The 23,667-nt window shown below is 39.0% G+C and overlaps 3 protein-coding genes across 3 annotated transcripts in view; 2 read left to right on the top strand and 1 right to left on the bottom strand.

The window, feature by feature from the left end:
- Window positions 1-451: 451 nt before the first annotated feature.
- LOC147492649 (uncharacterized) lies at window positions 452-1,612 on the top strand. The gene is made up of 2 exons (XM_086567574.1): window positions 452-592; window positions 689-1,612. The coding sequence occupies exons 1-2, from the start codon at window positions 452-454 to the stop codon at window positions 1,610-1,612; spliced, it is 1,065 nt and encodes a 354-aa protein (XP_086423700.1).
- A 321-nt stretch (window positions 1,613-1,933) lies between these two features.
- Window positions 1,934-3,517, top strand: LOC147492650 (uncharacterized). The gene is made up of 4 exons (XM_086567575.1): window positions 1,934-2,258; window positions 2,523-2,814; window positions 2,896-2,973; window positions 3,073-3,517. The coding sequence occupies exons 1-4, from the start codon at window positions 1,934-1,936 to the stop codon at window positions 3,515-3,517; spliced, it is 1,140 nt and encodes a 379-aa protein (XP_086423701.1).
- Window positions 3,518-9,777: 6,260 nt separating this feature from the next.
- LOC147492651 (uncharacterized) overlaps window positions 9,778-23,667 on the bottom strand; it is a 32,701-nt gene continuing 18,811 nt past the window's right edge. Inside the window, exons 2-4 of the mRNA XM_086567576.1 lie at window positions 11,409-12,065; window positions 11,081-11,306; window positions 9,778-10,958 (exon numbers count right to left, since the gene is read on the bottom strand). Coding sequence (XP_086423702.1) covers window positions 9,778-10,958; window positions 11,081-11,306; window positions 11,409-12,065 — 2,064 coding nt within the window. The remainder of the gene's footprint in view (window positions 10,959-11,080; window positions 11,307-11,408; window positions 12,066-23,667) is intronic.

Raw genomic sequence — 23,667 nt, forward strand, 5'->3', positions numbered from 1 at the left:
TGCCAAATCGTGGTGAATGCAAAAAAACATCAATTGGCCACTGTTTGATACGTTTTCCACCCGGTGGCAAATTTTCTTAAGATTTGCCCCATTCTTTGATTTGCCACCAAAATCCCGGCAAAATTTACATTGGGGGGAGCAAAGAAAATTTTGCCACTCAAAATAACAAAGGAATTTGCCACCAAAGAAATAGAGATTTGCCACCAACAGAAAGAAAAAACCCGATACCAGCTCCTTTCTCCCACCCCTATCTTCGTCATAAACCACTGTTCATTGTGAATACTTGAAGGTATTAAGAATGGAAAATCGGTTGGGAAAAACACAATGCAAGGGCATGAAGCTAATAAAAAAGGTAATAGGGAACTATTGAGGCTGGTATCCAATATCAACTTTGGTGAGGAGATTGTGGAAGGGAGTTCTAGGAGAGGGGGAAGAAACCAAATTGTTATACATGGGGCATAAAATCATGTCATGGAATGTTAGGGCGCTAGGTAGCAATAAGAAGAGATATGTTGTTAAAGAGGTCATTAAGAAGGAGAAGCCTTCAGTTGTGCTGCTCCAAGAGGCTAAGTTAGATTGTTTTGATCTTAAGGTCGCCCGAGATATTTGGGGAATCAATGAGATGGAGTGGATAGACATACCGGCAGTTGAGTAAGCCGGAGGGATTTGTGTTATATGGGATAAAGAGAGGGTTGAGGCAGTGGACCAACTCATTGGATCCTCTTCCGTGTCCATTTCTTGTATCTTTGACGGTGAGGAAACCCATAAGCTTGTTACTTGCGTTTATGGTCCTTCTAAGAGGGTCGGTTTTCTGAGTTTTTGGGCTGAACTTGACGACGTTTATGCTTTTAGTAGAGGGTGTTCTTGGTGTGTGGGTGGCAATTTTAACGTGGTTAGGTTTTCCCACGAGCTGAAAAAGGGTGCTCCTAGTCCCACTATCAGTAGGAGATTTGATGATTTTATTAGGAGATGTGAGTTGGTGGATTTACCTCTTATCGGGGGTAAATTCACATGGTCCGATAGAAAGGTTGAGCCGATTCTATCTCGTTTGGATCGGTTTCTAGTGAGTACGGAGTGGGAAGAGAGTTGGCCTTCTCTTTCCCAGTCGGTTGTTGCTAGCTCAGCTTCTGATCATCACCCTATCTTGTTAACTAGTAAGGTAAAGAGGAGACGCCCGACTCCTTTTTATTTTGAGAACATGTGGCTAAAGGACAACCAATTTGTGGAGAATGTGAAGCAGTGGTGGAATTGCAAGACTGATGGAGATAAAGCGAATATTAGACTCGCAAAAAAGCTTCAAATTGTGAAAAATAAAATTAAGGAGTGGAACAAGAATGTTTTTGGGCGCTTGGACAGGAAAAAAGAGAAACTTTTAGAGGATATTAGGAAAGTTGATCTCAAAGAGGAAGAAGGAAACCTCGAGTTGGATGAGAGGATACAATGCCAGGATTGGAGGGCGGAGTTTGAGAGGGTGGTTTATTTGGAGGAGATGTCCTGGAGACAAAAGGCTAAGGTCAAAGATATCAGGGAGGGGCACTCTAATACAAAATTTTTTCATCAAAGAGCAAGGGCTAGAAATAGAGAGAATATGTTAGAGATCAAGAAGGATTGATGGTGAGGTTATTTGGGGAGAGGATAGCTTGAGAGAGGAGGTGGTTTCTTTCTACTCTAGGCTTTGCACCGAGCCTGTAGGTAGACGCCCTCTTGTAGATGATCTCTTCCTTCCTAGCATTTTGAGAGAGGAGAGTGTGGACATAGAAAGAGAGTTTGAGGAGGAGGAGGTTTGGAGGGCAATTGTCGATCTGGGGAACGATAAGTCTCCGGGACCGGATGGGTTTAATACTGAGTTTTTTCGAAATTTTGGGATATAGTGAGAGATGATGTCATGGAGACCGTTAGGGAGTTTTGGGAGACATCTTTTCTTTCGAATAGCATGAATAACACCTTCATCAATCTCATCCCTAAAAAGAGAGTAGCTGAGGACATTAGTGATTTGCGTCCTATCAGCTTGGTTGGTAGTGTATATAAGATCATATCCAAGATGCTTTCTATGAGATTGAAAGGGGCGATTTTTAACCTCATTGCGGAGGAGCAAGGGTCTTTTGTGAGTGGTCGTCAAATCCTTGATGCGGTGTTGGTCGCTAATGAGGCGATTGAGGATAAGAATGTTAGTGGGATACCAGGTCTAGTTTGTAAGATTGATCTTACCAAAGCTTATGACCATGTGAGTTGGGAGTTTTTGAACTATGTGATGAGACGTATGGGATTTGGTTGGAAGTGGCGGAAATAGATTAGGCAATGTATCTCATCGTGGTCCTTCTCGATCCTTATTAATGGGTCGCCAATAGGTTTCTTTAGGAGTTCTAGAGGCATTAGACAGGCTGACCCCCTGTCTCAACCTCTTTTTTTGTTATTAGTGGAGGTTTTGGGTAAAATGATTAGTAGAGCTAATGAGCTCAGGTTTATTGAGGGCTTTAGGGTGGGCCAAGACTGAGTTCTCATCTCTCATTTGCAATATGCAGATGATATCGTGGTGTTCTTGCGTAGGGACCTCTCACAGCTTAGATTTCTTCGTGGGATTCTTTGTTGCTTTGAGGTAATCTCAGGGCTTAGGGTGAATATGGCTAAGAATCAAATGTATGGGGTGGTTGACATGAGCGATATTGATAGGATGGCTGGAGCCATTGGGTGCTCTGCTGGATCTTTGCCCTCGAGGTATCTTGGGCTTCCTCTTGGTGCTCGATATAGGCCTGCTACTATGTGGGAACCTGTAGAGCAAAACCTCCATAAGAAACTTGAAGGGTGGCATGGGCGGTACCTATCGAGAGGGGCGAGAGTGATTTTGATTAAGAGCTCTCTTTTGAGCCTTCCAGTTTATGTTATGTCTCTTTTTAGGATGCCACAAAGCGTGGTCAAAAGGGTTGAAAGGATCATTAGGAATTTTTTATGGGATGACAAGGAGGAGAATCATAGGTATCATCTTGTTAACTGGAAGATTGTCTGTATGTCGAAGAAGAACGGGGGTCTGGGATTATGAAGGATTTGTGAGTTTAATTCTGCCCTTATGGGCAGATGGCTTTGGAGATTTGGGGAAGAAAATGAGAGGCTTTGGAGGCGTGTAGTCAAATCCAGATTTGGTGAGTCCAATCTTGGGTGGTATAGCGGGGGGAATTCTAGTCCCTACGGGTGTGGGGTTTGGAAGAGTATTCAGAGAGGTCTCGTGGAGTTTCAGAGAGAGATCACATATGTATTAGGTGACATGGGTAGAATTACGTTTTGGGAGGATAGATGGGTAGCAGAGAGACCGTTATTCTTGTCTTTCTTGAGACTTTATGCCATCTCAGTTTTTAAAAATCGCACCATTTGTGATTTCATACGTCTAAATAATGGTAATCTTGGGTGGGATTTGGGGATTCATGTTCACTTGACTGATCGGGATATTGCGAGCATTGCCACCCTCACGCTTATGCTAGAGGCGATTCCTGCTGTGAGACCGGATAGGGATCGTCGGCACTAGATTATAGAAAAGAATGGGAAATTCTCAGCCACGTCTTTCTACTTTTCTTTGTGTTCTCATCTACCAGTTAACAACCGAAGGGTCATGATTCCAGACTTTCCTAGTTCTTTTATTTGGTCAGCAAAGATTCTTTGTTTTGTTTCTTTTTTAATTTGGTGTGCGACCCATAATAAGATTTTGACCATAGACAATCTTATTAGGAGAAAGAAAATAATCATTAACTTTTGTCCCGGATAGGGAGTCAATGAGTCATACTCTCATTCATTGTCCTTTCTCTTGGGAGATATGGAGTTACTTTGTGGGCCACTCTGGGGTGTATTGGGTTGTTCCTCGGTCAGTGAAAGATCTGTTGAGCTCTTAGGTGCTTAATGTCTATTCCCCAAAGGGATGTAGAGTGTGGAACATCTTACCTTTTGCTATCATGTGGGCTTTGTGGCTGGAAAGGAACAGGAGACACTTTGATGGATGTGCGATGACTAGGGAACACGTGATTGCAGCAATCAAGGGATTCGTCTTTCTCTGGTCAAAGTTCTGGGAAGAGTGGACAGATACATCGTTCGGGGACCTTATGTTCAGTTGGGAGTCCTTGCTCGGCCATGCATGATTGCATCCCTTTGTTTGAATTTTCTCTAATAGTCGTAGTTTCTTTTTTCTAGTAGTGATTTAGTATTTGTCTTTTCCTTTGTTGTATCTGAGTGGGATATCTCATCCTACGAATTTTGACTTTATGATTATATATACACATCACATTTTACCGATAAAAAAAAAGAAAAAAAGAATACTTGAAGGCGATTGGAGCTTTTAAAAACCAAGTTCGCTGGCTCTCGTCTCAAATCCACCATCTCTCCTTCAATCACCTCATGCTTTTAGGGTTAGGGTTTGGGAATCTGGTTTTCATCATCTTTTTTTGAGGATACCCCAGTTATACTGTAGGAGTTGTTTTCTGTTTGATGTAGGGAGAAGATTGCTTTTCCTTACCATTAGTCACAGACTTACAATCTATACTTCACACGATTAGATTTTAAAATTGTGTTATTGTTGAATGCAGTAAATTGTTTTATTTATTTTTCAGTTCATTGTATGCTTTTGAATTTTGTGCAGGTCCGTATTAAGTTATTTTAAGTTTTCGCCTCCTCCTTTTTAGTGCCTTCTAGGTGCCAATTCAGCTTCACAACTTTTAGAGAAGGTATTTCACTTTTATCAATTACTTTTGATGCTCTAGTAAGTTTCACATTTCAGTCTACATTGAGTATGCTATATTATCAGAAAACCACATTGTTTAGTTACTAATCAATTCCATATTGAGTGGATGGGGATTTGTTATAGCTGTTGTTTAGTTACTAATCTCATCATTCATGAAATAGAATTATTTTTGGTCGATTTGCACACAAAAAAATGGAAACCCAAAAAACCACAACCCCATCTAGTACTAGCAAACAAGCTCTTCCTTTTAACACACCTAGATATCCCCGACATTGAGAAAGTCCAACTCAAAGAAAAAGTTTTATGGTAAGTCAGATGGTAATAATATAAAGGCTCCTTTGTTTATATTATCTTAAATATGAATAAAAATATGATCTTTAGTTAATTTAGTAAATTTATCGTTAGTTCACTTTTGCCATAGTTAGCGGAAACCAATGTTATAAAGTTATAGAAGTTGTGATAAATTACTGCGGAAAGTTTCATGTCTCATTTGATTCCTGGAGTTACATAGAGTGGTGTTAAAAAACATGTGGTCACGACTATGAAACTAGCTTCATTGTGACTGAACCACTAATTTACGGGAGGGAGGAAATATTGTCAGGATATGGAGACAACAATGCAAGCGGCGATCAAAACAAACTTTTTATCTGTTCCATATTTGGAACTGGTGGTTTAAGAGAGACGACCATTCCTCGACTGACCTGTAATGATGAGAGAGTAGTCACTGTTTTTAATAGGAAAAAGTGAATTAAGGCTTACTCTTCGAGGCTGCACACATAAAACTGGACTGATGCTATAGCGGTATAGCCTCACATACAGTGCGAGAGGCATAACTTCTTGGATTGTGTTTACTTTTACTCATATAAATCCCATACTTTTAAGTCATTAATTTATCTATTTATTTATTGTCTGGATTCTTAAAGTGCACTTTTATGGACATTGAAAGCAGTTTAGTGGTAGATAATGCCAGCAGTCAACACAATTATTCCTTTTGTCCCATATTTGGAATTGCTATTTTAAGAAAGACTAGCCTTGCTCAACTGACCTCTAACGATGAGAGAGTAGGCAGACCTTGGAAAAACACATCAGAGCTTATAGCTTGAGGCTTGCCTTAGAGCGTCGTACACTTACATTGGGAAAGTGCATTGAGGCTATACTGCTATAGCCTTACAGTTACATGTTGTTTTTGCAAAAGTTATTAGTTTACTTATAGTTTCTGGAGTTTTATAGTGTGCTATTTTTGGACATTGAGTTTACGCTTCAATAACCTTCGGAACTCGACTTAAGTCTCTTAGATTTTGAAGACTGTACAATTTTGAAGATTGGTAAGATACTGAGATGTGAGAGATCTCCCAAAATGCACAACATGTATTTGTGAAATGTGAATCAGTGTCAGCTACTCCAAGCACACTTTCTAAACTCCATTAATTTTGTCGTTCAGTACTTTTCAACATATATACATGTATTTTCCTGCTAAAGCTTTTGGTACGAAGCCTTTCATGACTCAAATATTTGAGTGCTAGATTGAGGAGTTTCTGGGGACTGCCTAGGTAACTTTGGTTATCTGGGGAAGGGTATTCATGTAATAGGAGATTTGTTGTATATTCATTATAAGTGACTTCTACCTATAAGGAAAGGGATCTTCTTTTGGGAAAATGATTAGGGAAGAGTAAGAATGTAGGATTACTAATTATTTACATAAAGTAAGTGATACGTATCTTCCTTTTTTCTTGGGATGACAATTTTTCGTATAATGATGAGGGATACTCTGACTTACGAGTTTTCAGATGAAGGAAGGATGACAAATTAAGGGTATCTTGAAGTTGACAATGAGGCTTTGAATTATGTCTTTCTGTGTTTAATTTTTTTAAGTCATTTTGAAATAGCATTAAGGTGAGACAGGTGTAATAGGAAAAAGATGAGAGGGAGAAACAATGGAGTCGTAATGGTGATTATAATTTAATTCATTATCAAAAAAAGATAATTCTGAGGTCAAGATGAGGCTTATAGATTTTAATCTTGGGATGGTAGGCCAGGTCGTGTAATTTGTGTCAACATATTAATAATAAGTACGTACTCTAATTTATTTATAGAATAGTTTGCTTACTTTTTTTTTTTTGAAACGTTTATGAGGGGTTTGGCAGACCCCAACCTGTATTAATCAAACTCTCTGGTACAACTTACCAATAGCATCTTCCTCTACTATAACATTAAGCTCATACGTAAGAAGAGGAATGCTTACAAAAGTAACTCCAGGATTTATAATTCTATCCCGAGTAGTACTAGTCTTAGCCATCAGGTCTGCCGCTCTATTCTTTTCCCTATACACATGGGACACACTAACCGACCCACATTGGTTCATTAGCCTCCAGATGCCTTCCACTGTATCGAGACAGTACCAAGGGCTCAGCTCCTGTCTGTTAATTACTTGGACTGCTCTTAGAGAATCAGATTCAACCAGAATCATATTACAGTTAACACTGAGAGCTGCCAGAAGACCAGCCTCAATTCCTTTTAACTCTTGGATAATCACCGATCGTAAGTTCACATTTCCCATGTATAAGAGTATAGGAGATCCCTCATGGTTCCTCAGTATATCGCCATATCCAGCTCTATCTTCAGTCACCGACCCATCCGAATTGATCTTGACGAAACCAACAGGTGGTTTGGTCCATTTAACTAGCTCTGCCGCTCGTTGCCTTATTGTGATCTCAATACCCGGTCTCGCTTAATCAAATACCTAGTCGCTGAAGAAGAGTCCTCAGTGGACTTGATAACTCGCTGCAAGTATGTTTTCATCTTCTCCATGATGTAGCTGCTAATCGACTCTGCAGAATGAGCTCTGTTCCTGAGCCTCCTGCTATTCCTCTCGTTCCAAATCCCATACACAGTTGCACAAATCATCACCCTTGTTATCTCACTTGAGATCGTGTTCGATCTTGTCTTGCGCAACAGAAACTTCCACTCTGCAGTGGATTCACGAACTACTCCCAACCCCAGATTATCTTTAATCACAGCCCAAATCTTGTTTGTGAACGTACAATTGAAGTAGAGGTGCTTCGAGTTTTCTGGGAGTTTGTCGTTACACAAACAACACTCTGAGTGAGAGAGAATCTTCCTGTGAATCAGTTGATCTTGTGTTGCCAAACATCCCGCAAACAATTGTCAGGTGATGAAAGAATGTTTCGGAACATTATATTTGCCCCACACCAATTTGTACCAACCAACCTTTTCTCTCATCTTCTTGATGGACATGTAAGCTGACTTTGTGGAGAACCTACCTGAACTTGTGGCAGTCCACACTACCAAATCTTGAACCATGTTGTCATTGATGGGAGTCTGTAAGATCATTGATTTCAACTCCCCGTCTGGCAAGTTGAGGACCTTGTCGTTCCAAGTACCATTCGTAATCAGCTTGCTTACTTTAGCATCATCTGGTTCATGGATGAAATTTCTAGCTTGTGCATTGTGGATTAGCAACGTGGAGGCTATGCAAGGATCGTGCCATAAACTTGTTCCTTCTCCATTAGCAATCAAGCATCTAATATATTTCCGAGCAATCTTTCTGTGTTTCAGTATACTCCTCCACACCCACGAGCAATCCGAAGGAATCTTCATAGTCCAGAAGTGTTTCTGTCGAATGTGGTACTCCCAAGTCCACTTCGTCCACAGAGTTTCTTCCTTAGTAGCAACCTTAAATACCAACCCATAGTATGCTGCTTTGTTCCATACCCTAGGATCAATAATGCTCAGTCCTCCTTCCTCCTTATGCAACCTCAAAGTTGCATGACTTGCTTTATGCATCTTCACTTGCACCAAATCTCCAGACCACAGAAATCTGTTATAGAGTTTTGCGACCTTGTCCAAAACACCAACTGGAATGATAAAAGTCTTCGCTCAATATATATGAAACGAGGACAGGATAGACTGTATAAGCTGTAATATGCCCGCATAAGATAAAGACCTGTTCTTCCAGTTGGACATTCTCATGGTGATTTTTTCAATCAGTGGCAAGCAATCCTTGGAGCTGATTCTAGCGAAGTGATGTGGCGGCCCCGGATATTTTATGGGAGGAGTGACCAGTTGAACCCCCAACAACCCAGCAAGAGCTAGCCCATCATCATTTGTCATACTACCAGTGAGTATAGACGTCTTCAGAGTATTTATCTTCAGCCCTGTGAGAGAAGAGAAATAATTGATTGCCGACTTAACGGCCAATATAGAGCCAGCTTCCCCTTTACAAAACAGTAGAACATCATCAGCAAAACTCAGATGAGTTATTGCAAGTCTTTTACACCTGGAATGAGGCTTGATGCCTTTCAACAGGAGCCCTTGCTTCAGCAGACCACCTAACAGTTCCATTACCAGTACGAATAAATACGGAGACAAAGGATCACCTTGCCTTAACCCTCGTTTCCCTTCAAAGAATCCATATGGACTACCATTGACAAGGACTGAATACCAAGGAGATGAGAAGCACATAACTAGCCAGCCAATAAACTTTGTCGGGAATCTGAATCTCTTGAGCACCAGCAGTAGGGATTCCCAGCTAACAGTGTCATAAGCTTTTTGGATATCTACTTTGATAGTACATCTCTGCGGCCCATGCTTTCTGTTGTATCCTCTGAGCAATTCGTGAGCCAGTAGAAGATTATCCTGTATACATCTTCCAGGAACGAATGCTGACTGATTAAGAGCGATCAACTGTTCCATGTAAGGCTTCATCCTATTACTGAGTATCTTAGCAATACATTTATAAGTAATATTGCAGCATGCAATCGGACGAAATTCATCAACCTGTGAAACAACAGGCTTTTTAGGAACCAGACATAGAAATGTTGCATTAGTTCCTTTATGAATTTTGTTATGACCGAACACTTCCTTGACAGCTCTTAGGAAGTCTTCACCGACTATGTCCCATGAATCTTTGAAGAAGAATGCTGTATAGCCATCAGGCCCTGGGGATTTAGAGTCCTCCATATCAAATAAAGCTCGTATAATTTCCCCATTTGTAACCTCTTCGCAGTTTCTTTGCTTGTACCGTATCCACCAGCCCCCTAACTGGAATGTCCTCCAACAAGAACCCAAGATTTCGTCGTCTGAGCCTCAACTCCCAGAAGGTCCTGAAAGAAATTGATGAAAACGTTGGACACTTGTGATACTCCTTCATGTTTTACCCCGCTCATATCTGAAACAGACCACACAAAATTACGGTTCCTTCTTTCTTTTATTGCTTGATGGAAGAATGCATTTCCTTTATCGCCGTAATCTAGCCAATCATTTTCAGCTTTGGCCTTAAGATCCATATACTCCATCTCAATCAATTTACACAGGAGAGTTCTAGCTTTTCTTTCTTTTTCGCATAACTGGAGATCTGTAGGGGAACTTTGTAGCTCTTTCTGTAATCTGTGAAGATCCTCCCTTGCTGCCTCAGTTTTTATATGAATATCGGACATATGCACCCTAGCCCATCTTCGCAGTTTAGACTTTAGAATCTTCAATTTTTGGACCAGTATATATAGACAACTGCCCAACACCTCTGTATCCCACACTTGCTTAACCAACTCTTTGAAACTATCATGAAGGGCCCAAGAATTACAAAACCTGAAAGGAACTCTCCCTTTTTCAGCATCAACCAAGCAGACTATCATGGGAGAATGGTCCGAAATTCCTTGCGGCAGAAATTCAGCTGAGGCATGCACAAACAAAGACGACCAGAGGATGTTGATAAGCACCCTGTTTATCTTTGACCATTTCCTATTTGCTCCTACTCCATAATTAGTCCACGTAAAATAACACCCTGATGCTTTTAAATCAAATAACCCTGTATCGACTAGGCAGTCCCTAAAAGGAACTGTTTCTCGAGGATGGACCAGCTCCCCTATCCTCTCATGAGAATAGAGCACATTATTAAAATCTCCCTGTACACACCAAGGTCCTGTAAAACTATTGTGAAGCTGCCGTAGATCTTGCCACAGCCCTAATCTCTCCTGGCTATTATTACTCGCATAGATAAGCGTTGATTGGAAGCTAGCTGAGTTAGGATGAATAGTCACCCTGTAGTGTACAAACTGATCTGTCTCTTGAATCTTACTCACGTCCACAAAATTTGGGTTCCAAAGAATCCATATTCTACCCCCAGGATTACTACTATAATTACTCTCAAAATGCCAATTCGGAGCACATATATCACTAATCCTTTTCCTCTTCTCCTCCTTTACTTTCGTTTCCAGAAGCCCTAACAAACAAAGATTATTCTTCAGAATGAATTTATTCACTTCCTTTGCTTTTTTTATTTCGTTTAGTCCCATGATATTCCATGTTCCAATCTTGATCATTTTGCTTAATGTTTATTACTACCGGACCCCTTTGGTCTCCCTTTCTTCTTCCTCTCAGATACTTGAGCATGCTTTCCCTGAGCTGTACTTCCATCCTCATTGTTTATCTCGCTGAGTTCTGCTATTTTCTGTGCCCTGGTTTTAGCTTTCACCACCTTTTCCTTAACCGGCTCATGATCTGTGAAGAATTCTACAGGATTTCCTTCAGAAATATCGTCCTCAATCTCATCATCACTGGCTGCCAACACCTGAAACGCATTTTGTTCCTTCAAAAACTATTCCTTTTGGCTAATATCCAGGTTTCTCTGGTGAAGCTGGTCAGAACCAGCTGGATAGTCTTGATGGATCACTAGTTCTAATCCCCTCTGGGCTGAAGCCATGCTATCCTTTCGAGGAATGTCGGACATTACTAATTGCTGGGACACTAGCATCGGACAGCCTGTTCCTTCCTCTGAATCTGGGACATAGTTTACCATACTCAATCCATTTCCTTCTTTGTTCTCGCCCCCTTCAAAATTCCCATCTGTAGTATCCTCTTGCTCTTGAACTTGCACTTCCTCATGTGTGTTCCCTGTACAGTTTACAGGCTTAACACGCCAAACTTGTTTTGGTCGAGAGGGACAGCTTGAAAGCTTGTGACCAAACCTATTACACCTAGAGCATGACAGAGGTACCCAGGGGTATTCAAGATTAATAACTATTTTTTCATCCCCCATTTTCACTTGAATCGAACTCTTATATTCATAGTCTATAGGAATAACTACACAGATCTTAGCATACATCAATCTAGTTCTTTCAATGGTGGCCTCATCAGTTCGCAAGGGTTCACCAATCAAGCTAGCTATATATCCCAACCCTTCGTCTGTCCACAATTCCTTTGGCAAATCCATAAGTTTTACCCAAATTGGGATACTTGTTATCTTAGTCTTTTGAGCTTCAACTTCTCGAGACCATTGACGAATCACAAATAGTTTACCTGCTATAAATATCGGGTCTGCTTCCAATACCTGTTTTTTGTCTTCATCCTGGTTAAACTTAAAGTAGAAAAGCTCACGATCGGTTGATATTGAATAGCGCCTTTAACCTTCCACTTTGCCGAGCGAGGCGGCTTTAACCATTGGAAAAGGTAGCCGTTTTTCTACAAAAAACCCCACCACATATTCACTCCACATAGAGACTCCTTTTCTCAACAATATTAACTGGAATTTCCGCTATCCCATCCACGATGAGTCTCAAATCTTCGGAGAAGTATTTTTTGAGCTTGTTCCAATTGAAAACAAAGTCGCCCAGAGCCCCTGTCCTCCCATAACCGAGGGACCGTCAACAGCAGGACCAAGACCAGCCATAAGGAACCCCCAGAAAAGTCAAGTCACAAGCACAAAGGCCAAGAAGAAGCTTCCTATCCTATACGAACTAACACTGTACTCAGTGCAGGATTTTACCGAAATAGGAAAGAAGAGAGGAAGAGAAGGATAAACCTATCGTTACCTACTATTTTTTTCTAAAAAAGGAACTAACAAGGACCACTGGATCATGAAGCAAACTATGTTAAGTCTCTACTGGTCGCCCACAACAAGGTCCCCATTGAAAACTTATTAAAGTCAAATTTAGGTTTCTAGCTAGCTAGCTTTTTACACGGTGTTGTAGTCTGCTCAGTCCAGTAGCATTGGATTGATTTCTAGCAGCCTTTCGACATAGTTTGAATCAAATTTAGGTTTCAGGACCCTACATAAAAAGATAGTATTTTTTGTCTTGTTTTCTAGTGAATCTTCTTTTGTTGCATTTGGCTATGATAGTCAGAAGTTATGCTCGGTCTTACTCTTTTATAGCCATGGATCTCATTATAAGGACTCTTATATATGTTGTTGTTGTTGTCCTCTTTCTTCTATAAGCAATTAAATGATGATCAATTAGTTTGATTTGTTTAGTAATTCTTAGTATGTTGTTGTCAGAATGTGTGGCATTGATGACAAAGGATGTGACAATTGTCAATTTGAATGCTCCCTTCGCTGTACTCAAAGATACAATTGTCATTTTTAGCTATACTTTTTATACTCTAGTTTTTTTGTTTATTGGGTACAAGTTTTTCGGTGTTAGTGGATTAGTAGAATCCTAAAGCTGAAACTATTTAACCAATTTGATTGGTTAATATCAAATTTTCGTTTAACAGTTAGTGATATTGGATCGCGTCTCATTTTTTAACTTCACTCTCATGTACTCAGTATAGTAAAGAGTCAAAGAGGTTGATTGTGGTTAGATATTTGTTGCATGTTAGCTATTCTCGCCATTCTGGGTTTTCAATCTCAGTTAGATGATGGTGTTCTCTTTCGGGAGTGTCCGAACCTGATGCTTTTGCCTTTCAAATAATTTTTTAATCCCCTTAGTTGGATCTTCCCTAGCTTGCTCATCTCTTTTATTTGCCAACTTATTCATGCTTTCTATTTATTGGCAACAGGTTCAAGCATCACGGATTTAATTGGAAATCTCATGCACATATTGCAGCTAAATAGTTATTCAACCATATTTGCTCGAGAAATGTGTTCAAGTTTACTGCCTCACTTGAAAATGTGAATTGCGAAATCCGAATTGAATATATAGTTTTCATGATGCAATTCGACGGTGTTGTAATTATTTGACTTTGTTGAATTGTCAGTTATTTTGTTGCTTCAATGTTAGGCAAACCAGTTTGTGCTTATAGTAGAACCTATATGAGCACACTTTTCAATTGTGCTGACTTCTTTTTCCTTTTGTGTTACTTCTCAGTTAATCAAAATTATATCGTTATTCAAATGCTAGGTAAGTGGGTAGATTCTTATGAAATTTTATTTGGATATTGTTTAAATTTTAAGACTGCTGTAATTTTGTCCAATGCTGTAATTTTGTCCATGGAGGAGATGACACATGTAATTAGAAGATAAGATCATCGAATTAGTGGCTGCAAGTATATGTATCTCACTAGGGTACCTCGAGGTGAGCTAAGCTTTTACCTCCGGGGGAGTTTAGTATGTACTAATCTTTGGTTTTTACCATAGTGCCAAAGGTGTGCTGAGGTTATTAGTGCCATACAGCATGGGCAATTATTGATGTCTAATGGGATGGACAGGTTGTGTAATATATTTGGAATGTATGGTAGAAGCAGGTGCAGGTAGGGATGTCCAAACGGGTACCCGACCCGGCCGAACCTGATTTTCGAGGTTTTGAACGGGTATCGGGTTACCCGAACTCGAACCGGTTTTCAGTAGGTCGGGTTCAGAGTCGGGTATTTTGTTGAGAAGTGTGACCAAATCCTACCCTAATCCTATATTTCGGGTACCCATTGGGCTCGAGTTTAGATTTCGGGTAGGATAAAGCCCGGTATAAATGAATAAAGATGACAATAAACAGAAAATTTATTTGAAATATATATCTACATTTTATTCTTTCTTTGGCTATCCACCAATCCTTCAAACAAAATAAAACTTCTAATGAACTTGGAAGTAATTATCAGCTATATTCGGACATAATTATTTGATATAATTTAAAAATAGATGGACTCGGAATGAACTATAAACACATGATCACGTGCAATTACTTAAAAAATTAGAAATCCCGACATAAATTTTTTCATAATCCAATATATTAAATAACTCATCATTGTAAACATGAATGAGATCATAATCCAAATATTTATGTAACTCATTATTTTATATGAGATTACTAGTATACAATTGAAACCGGATTAATTTGGGGTTCGATTTCGGTCCGGGTTCGGTTTCGGGGTTTTTAGCCCTTTTAACGGATTTAGGGCTAAATTATCGGGTCAGCCTCGGGTCGGTTTGGGTTTAGAGAGTGTGACCAAACCCTACCCTATGTATTTCGGTTTGGGTTCGGGTTCGGGTTTTGTCGGTTTTGGACAGGGTTCAGTGCGGGTATTTTGTTTGGGTTTTGTTGGGTTCTAGCAGGGTTCGATGCGGGTATTTTGTTCAGGTTTTGGGCGGGTTTCGGGTGTCGGGCAAGATGGACATCCTAGGTGCAGGTAGCCTAGGAACAATACTGTAGGTGGTATAATAGCAAAATACAGCACAATATATATATATTTTTTAAAACAATGAATCATTAGTAACGGATACGAAACCGTTAGAAACATTCCAACACTAACGGACAAAATCCCTTACTATAAAATCATAGTGACACTTATATCCATTACTGATGGAGAACTAAAAAATTTGGTATCCATTACTAATACATTGTAACAGTTACGTATTTGTTACTGAAATTAATTTCAGTGCACTTTATATCCGTTAGTAAATTTGCTAACGGATATGAAGTGTTACTAATTTCTGTTACTAATATTAGTCACGCTTTTGTGTCAACGCAAGATAACCGTTACTAATATTTGGTAGTAATGGTACTATATCCGTTACAAATAGACTGATATGGTGTAGTGATTATCTTTGACTAGGTCATTTCCAACAAGAGAGTGTTGATGACTGAAGATTCAAACAATGCTGCAGCAGTTCTTTCTTGTTAGATGATGATTCAAGGTACATAGGTCAAACTATTCAATTTTGTTATCCATTCATTTCTTTGACTCCATATGCGCAAAACTAATAATGTACTGATCATTTGCTTCCTTCCATTTACCTCACAGCATACCCTTTTCAGTTGATGACATATCGAAGTTGATAAACATAAAATTGAATAGCTTACCTACGAAATGAACGATGAACTCAAAACGTAAGTAAACTAAAACTATTTATGTGCCTATATGTTTATCAAAGTTTCTCTACTCTCAATCCTATGAGATATAGTGGAGTAGGAAGTTCGTTCTACTCCTAGTGCTCTAGCATGTGATGTTTTCTAGTTAACTAATCGGTCTTAAGTCTAATGAGAGTTTTACGAGGGGGAATTATACTACGATGCAATATGAAATTGATTATTTTAATTTAAACTACGAATGCTATGGAAATATGATTGTTTTTGAATCTAGATAAAGGATTAGAGGGGAATTGAATCCACCTCGAATCCAACTTAATAACCTAGCATAGATTGTTGTATCTCGATTCTTACGTTCTTACGGCCAAGATTTCGAAGTTCTAATCCCTAGTGTTCGTGGCATTTCTACCAAATACTAACTAGCATGTGAGGTCGCCCACCCATTCTCATGGCTTAAACACGACCTTCTAGAGTGGAATAGAATCTACAAACCATTCTACACTAACAGCTAAGTTTTCATCAAGGCTTCATCAACCCCTCTAATGGAGGTTTTAGCCTTGATTCATCAAACTAACATTTCCCATTGAATATAAACTAAACATAATGTAAAGAATTGAAATTTACTTAATCAAACAATAATGACATCTAATTTAATGACTAAAATGAAATAAGAACAAGAATTGAAATTAGATCTAGAAATGGAAATGACAAAAATCGAAATTGATAAAAAATACTACTTTATTGATCTAATCAAATGAAGAACAAGATTCAAAGGTTTAATCTAATACAATGAATTGAAACTAATTAAACTAAGTTCTAAAACTAATTAATGGAGGCTAACTAATCTAGGTCTAACTATCTACCATTAACAAAGAGTGAAGCTTTGGTTTTTATATATTCAGATCCAAAAATCGTGCATGGGCTTGGAGCCATGTTTTGGGCCAGAGAATCAGGCCCAAAACCCAATTCTTTCAGTCCAAAAAGGCCTCTTCAGCTGCAGTTGGCTTCAACAGACTTTTCATCCACTTTTGCTACTCTGCTTGGGTCAAGGCTTAGACCATTAGAAATCTCTTTCCGAGCCGGTCGTTTTGACATAAGGTAGACCCCATTCCGAGGTCTGAGTCCAAAGATACGGCCTTCGGAAGTTCTCACTTGACTTCTTTGTCAAGCCCGCGTCAACTTTTCAGCTTTTGACCGGGCTTTAGAAAGGCTTTATCTTCTTGAATCTTGGCCTTTAATCACGGAACTCCTTAGTAACCGACCTTTGCTCCTTTATCTCGCTAAAGTGGCACATTTTTGCACATAATGGACTTTGAAGCCTGAAATGCATAAAAACACGTAATCAGTGTTAACTCTTAATTATTACTCACATAATTGGTCTAATAGTATGACTGTTACAAGGTTAAAACTACAGTTTTGGGCTCTTATCAGAAGTCAATAATGGAAAAAATTGACATATCCGACATTAAACCACCTCCACTCATCCTTTCAATTAAGGCTTCATGTTTATGCTTCCACGTGTGGAATAATCAGTCTACTTCCCATGGGGTTTTTCTCTCTAGCTAGATGTATTTACTTTCATACTGAATCATGATAGCCTTTAAACCGTTCTGTTACCTCCTAGGATCACCTTTCTATATCGAAGAAATGTCCTTCTGACATCCCCAGCCAAGTATAGAATTAAATCCAAGCTTCACTAGCATTATATTGCTCTCTCCGACCCGACGAGACAGTCTTCCACCATTTTGTTGTAGTGTTCTTTTTGAAGTGTAAAATTTTGGTGCTCTCATTCATACACAATGTTCGATATTCGTTCAGATGTAAAAGCCTAGGTTGACCTGTCCTTGCAATGGAGTAGCATACAGACTGACTTTGTATACTAGTTGATGCAACTAATTTGTTATGTACTAATTTTTATAACAGAATTCGAGACTTAGGCAGAACAAAAAACATCGGTATTTGTACTTGTCTATTGTAGTAATCCAAAGTGTAATAGTCTTTCGAGTTATCTCATTTGTCAACAATTATATTTTGAATTTTTTTCCTTCATCTTCATTACTTTGGTATGATAGATTCAAATCAAAAGCGATATTCTACTATCATGTTTATTGGTGAGAGAAATGTTGTTAAAGAGTTACCCCCCTCCATCATGTCACGTGGTCGAACTTCGGAAGAATGTGTCAATGTAGAATTATTGCTCCTCCTATGCACTTCATCACTCGCAGTACTTCATGTACTAACTCCGGTGCTTGATATATATTCTCCCACCTGCAACTTGTTTGTAACTGACCTGTGTCTTAAATTCATTTATGAGTATACAAATATCTGAATTCTAATGTAATAAGCCGGTTCACGGAAGCCTAATAATAGCAATATGTCACTAAACATTTGTCTGTTAATATGAACTGTCATGCGCCTTTAGATTGCACACACTCTCACGTGATGAATGAATTGGATGCCTGTGTTAAGACACAAGTCATCCTTATATAAAAATAAAAATATTAGTCAGTTGATAGGACAAATATGATTAGCTTTTGACTAGTTAAATTAACTAGCTAGTTTTAATTTTTAATTTTTAATTTTTATGTGAATTTTCTTCATCTTTGTCGGACAAATATTTTATGATAGAGCAAATTTCACAAAGAATAGTGATATCGTCATCAAAATCAAGATGATCAAAGTTCAGAGTTATGTTTTGAGCAAGAGAGACATAGATTAGAGAGTTAACAGGTTCATATTGGATCGGTGAAACTGTTAATTAAAACCATGAACGGTATCACACGTCGTCCAAAAAAACTATATTTGATAATTTTGTGTATAAAAAAAATAGCAGTTCTAGAGTACACCCTCAATATGGGTGCGCTGGCATCTAGAGCCTTGGTTATAGACTTTGCCATGCAATACACCCTCACCTCTTGCTTATTAGAGGGCCCATATGTGATAGCGCAGGTACAGCTTGCTTACTCTAGATTTTGGTTTAAAAAAAACTAAAAAATTAAATAATGTGATGTATCTAATCAAAATAAACTTTTTAATCGGACACAGTGAATTGTAAAACCTATACCAATACACACCATGGTTAGTATCATCTATGGTGTGTACATATATCTTATTAATTCATGGAATGCTGGCAAGGCCGGTTGACAGAGTCCTTGTAAGTATGGTTTTACAACTCGCCCAGTTTGACCTGGATTGGAAACTCCCCAAATTGACTTTTTACTATTGAACCGGGTTTAACTAGTTTTTTAACGGTTTGAACTGCCAGATTCAAGTTATGAACCAGCCAACTCGGTTGTTCGAATGTTATAAAAGGTGTTTAACTTGGGAGTTTCTACTCAACCCGGTCGAGTTGATTTAACCAAATACTTCCTTTAGTAGCCTCAATTATAATTAGAGATTACAGATCAAGTGGAGCGGAGCTTAATGTTTCGGGGCGAGGGGGTATGAGGAGGCAAAAATGTGATTTTGTTGGTTTCTGTCTGCCTGTCCTCAGTTTTCTTCTCTTCGTCTCCCTCTCCACTCTCCACACCCTTCTCCCTCTCCATCTTCCTCTCCGCTCATGCCCCAATTGCTTTGCAGTATACTAGTCATATTGATAAATCTACTGTGTGCAGGTGATAAGTGCTCAAAAAGTGTTATTTAACCATCGATTATGCCTCTTGTTTAGCCATCTTAGTGGACTAATAGTATTTGTAAGTTATGTTTTATGATTCTACAGGTCAAAGAGAGAGTTTTGTGGAATATTAGAGAAAAAGGGGTAAAACGGAGCAATTCGGAGCATTAAGGATTACATGGGAAGCCCGTGGACAATCATGGAGAAGGCCAAGGAATTGGAGCTATTAAAGATGCGACTTGGACATATTTTAAAGCCTATTTGGAAGCCCAAGGCCAAAGGATTCGTTGCTTGGACCAAAGCCCGCAAAAGAGGATAGAAGGATAGAGCAGAAGAGACAAAATCGGCTAACGCGTCTGGGACGAATGGATCGAGCGTCCAGACGCATTGATCGCGTCTGAGATGCATGAATAGTGCATCCAGACGCATGGATCGACTCTGTAGCCAATTTCTTCTCAGTTTTGGAGACGAAGTTGGACTCTGAAAGAAGTCTATTTGTATTAGGAAACAAATAACGGTTTGTAATGCTTCTAGAGCTCATTGTAACCTCTATAAATAGAGGACCTAAGTGTCTTATGTAATTTTCCAATTCACTTATACTCTTGTCTCCAGAACTTGAAGCAGAGAGAGATTAATAATAAAATATCGGTTTTAACTAGCGGAGTCTTAATAAATTAGTCTTTCTAGTCTCATATTCTTCGACTCTTCTTCGTGTTCTTCCTTCTTTATGGACGGCTAATCTTCTCCTTCAAGGGAGAAGATGAAGCCGGTGCTTAAGGTTTAATAATTCTTCTGGTTCATGGTGTTATTCAATCAGGTTAGTTCTTTATGTTCTTAGTTATTAGTTCCATTGTCCAGACCACGGGATGGAAGTATAGATTAAAGTTTTTATTTATTGCAATTGAATATCATGCTAGTTTAGGGTTGTATTTATTGCAATTGAATATTTGTTAGTAACATGCTTTTATTTATTGCAATTGAATACAATGCTAGAATAGGGTTTTATTTATTATAATTGAATATTATACTATTATTCTCTACTTTTATTCTAGTTGTGTATTGTTTTAGAGTAAGGGAAGTACTCCTTGTGTTTGCCTTAGATGGTGATTCATTGAATAGCTGACCAAGCTCACATAAAAGGAGAGAAGATACTAGTAACATGAATATAGGAATAACCTTAAGTAGAGTTATTTGTTAATGATGTTTTGTCTAAGAGGGCATCGACACTCGCTCGATTGCCTAATTGTAGTCTACTTGTGTGAACAACCATGGAGCAAAAAGTCATTGAATCAAAAGTATTGGGTGATTCTAATATCTTGAATTCCCTCTCTTATAAATTCTCAATAGTTTAGTTTAGTTTAGTTTAGCATTAGAATCTCTAAAATCTATAATAATAGTTTTTAATCCCTCAAACTCCCTTTCCAATCCTGTCCTTCATATAAACATACACTTAAAAGTGGAACGATACCCTACTCATCCTTTACTTATTGAGGGATAATTAGGTTTTGATACGCTTCTGTTTTGTTCAATGACCATCATCTATCTACATCATCCATATACCATCTCATCTACACACACAAAAGGAAGGCTTGTCAAATGGCGCCGCTGCCGTTTTAAGTTGTTTATGTTTAACGTTTTCTTTCTAGATTAGAATTTTGGATCTTGAGGTAATTTTAGCCGCATCATCCATCCATTTGAGAAAGAGAGAAGCTTGAAGGACATCTCGAAGACAAGATCTACCATCCAGGTTAGTCGAATCTTCATTCTTTTAATTTCTTTCTTAGTATAATTGCATCGTAGTTTAGTTTTATTGCTTTCTAGTATAATTGCATTTAGGACTTTTTCAACAATTGAAGTTGTAAGCCAACACAGGGAAACATCAAACTCTAGTGTTTCTTGTCTGTATCTTGACAAACGGACTATCGTCTGTGGGCTGTGGTACTTAAGCAATCCAAGTGATTCACCATAACCCTAGAAGAGACAACTTTAGACAACGGGCAAGATACTAGTTGTGAAGCCCAACCCAGTTGAAGGAAAGTAGTTTTGCATATTAGTATAATTTAGAATAGTTGCATATTAGTTTAATTGTATTCAAGCATAGTAGGATTGTTTTTCATCATCTTCGCATAGCAAGAGTACTAGACAAGATTGATACAATGGCCGCATGCAATGATGGAGGTGTTGTGGACCTGAATAATCCTGAAGCTATCTTACCCATGCAAGCACAACAGAGGAAGAAGCTGAGCGATTTCTATTCACCAATCATTGGAGACCCACCCAGTAGTATTATTTTTCCAGAGACAGAAGCTAACCAGTTTGAGCTTAGAGCATCAGTAATCTCTATGCTTCCAAAGTTCAACGGTTCATACAATGTTCAGCCATATGTTCACATGAACAAATTTCTATCAGTCCTCAGAACTTTCAAGAACCAGAATATCAAAGATGAGAGTATCAAGTTGATTCTTTTTCCGCTCTCACTAGAAGGTAAAACCTCCGAATGGTTAATCGCAGACACCGATCAATTCAATCAACAACCGGGAGAAGTTGAGGACAAAGTTTATGAACAAGTTCTACCCACCCCAGAAGACAGATGCCATGCAGCAAGCTATCGGCAATTTCAAAGGGAAGGTGACTGAAGAATATCATCAAAGCTGGGAGAAATTCAATAATCTGCTAGTCTCATGTCCACATCATGGATACGACAAGAGCACACTGTCTCATTTTTTCTATCGAGGACTTTCGATGATGAACAAGCAGATGATACAGTCAATGCACAAAGGCAAGTTTACATCAATGGATGGAGAGGAAGCTTACAACTTTCTCGAGAATTTAGTTGAAGAAACACAACAGTGGACTACTAGCAACTAGGATGTCGCTAGCATGGAGGGGGAGCTAAAGCAATTTGGTTACCAAGCACATGAACAATCAGATCAAGAACTGAAGTCTACATTGGCCAGCCTGGCCACCAGCATTGAAACTCTGAGTAAGAAATTTAACCAGTTCTCTATGAATCCCTCCAAGATCAACAAGTCTCAAGCTAAATCTCTCCCAATCATGCAAGCTAGCCAATACTGTGAAGTCTGTTCGGACACTTCCCATGTAACTCTAGAATGTCCTGGTTACTATCAACATGCATCAGTTGGAGAGTACAATGTGAACTCATTTTAGAGGCCTAACCAAGGTGGTAATAACTTTCAAGGTAATTATTGGAGACAGAACGCTGGACCCCCAGGTTCTAAAGATCAAAGTTATATTCCACACACAAGTCAAGCTTCACAGTTGGTCCCTCAACAACAATTAAACTCTTAACAGAATTCCAATACAAGTGGAGAGTTAGTGCCTGATCCTAGGAGAAATTATGCCACACCTGCCAATTTGGAGAATGGAAATACTTTGCTATCACAGAAAAATCAGAAGTTTGAAAGTGTTATAGAGCTTCTTGCACAATCTCAGCTCAATCTCCAGCAATCTCAGGCAAGTCAATGTTCTAGAATGGAGTCTCTAGAGGCTAAGGTCGACCAACTCACCACTACTTTGTTTGTAAAGACACAAGCCACTCAACCTAGCTTATTGGAACCGATTTCGAGGAGTGAAGATGTATGCCACATTGGGACAACTTCTAGTACTGATCACCTCCATGATCAGGTCATCTCAGTTACTACTCTCAGATCAGGATTGAAGATAGACAACAAGGTTGACGTACCCTCTCATGATGACATTGCTACAGAGCAATCGGTCAAGATTTCAAATGAAGTTCAAAAGGAAGTGGGGGAAATCCTTTCAACTCCCATTTGTCAAGATAACCAAGACAAGATATGCAAGAATGCCAAAGAGAGAGAAGAGCAGACACATGCTGATGTGTTTGTACTAAAGGAACCTTTTCCTATGTTTCTTGCTCAAAGCCAAAAGGACAAGCAATTTTTAGAGATGAAGGAGGCATTTGAGAAAGATAACATCAATATCCTTTTTCTCAAAGTGATCAAGCATTTGCCATCATATGCTAAATTCTTGAAGGATGCATGCAACATAAAGAGAAGTACTCATGTTCCAAAGCGAGCATTTCTAGCTGGACAAACAACATATGTTATCCGTCAGCAAGCTCCAGTCAAGCTCAAAGATCCAGGAAGTCCTACAATATCATGCAAGATAGGAGAAAAATTCACGGGTAATGATCTTTTAGACCTTGGTGCTAGTGTTAATCTCTTGCCTTATCATGTGTACCAAGCATTGGGCCTAGAGAACCTAAAGCCTACACAAGTCAAATTGAAGTTAGCTGACCGCTCTACCAAGATTCCCAAAGG

This window comes from Coptis chinensis, chromosome 6 (genome assembly GCF_015680905.1).
Source record: "Coptis chinensis isolate HL-2020 chromosome 6, ASM1568090v1, whole genome shotgun sequence".
NCBI lineage: Eukaryota > Viridiplantae > Streptophyta > Magnoliopsida > Ranunculales > Ranunculaceae > Coptis > Coptis chinensis.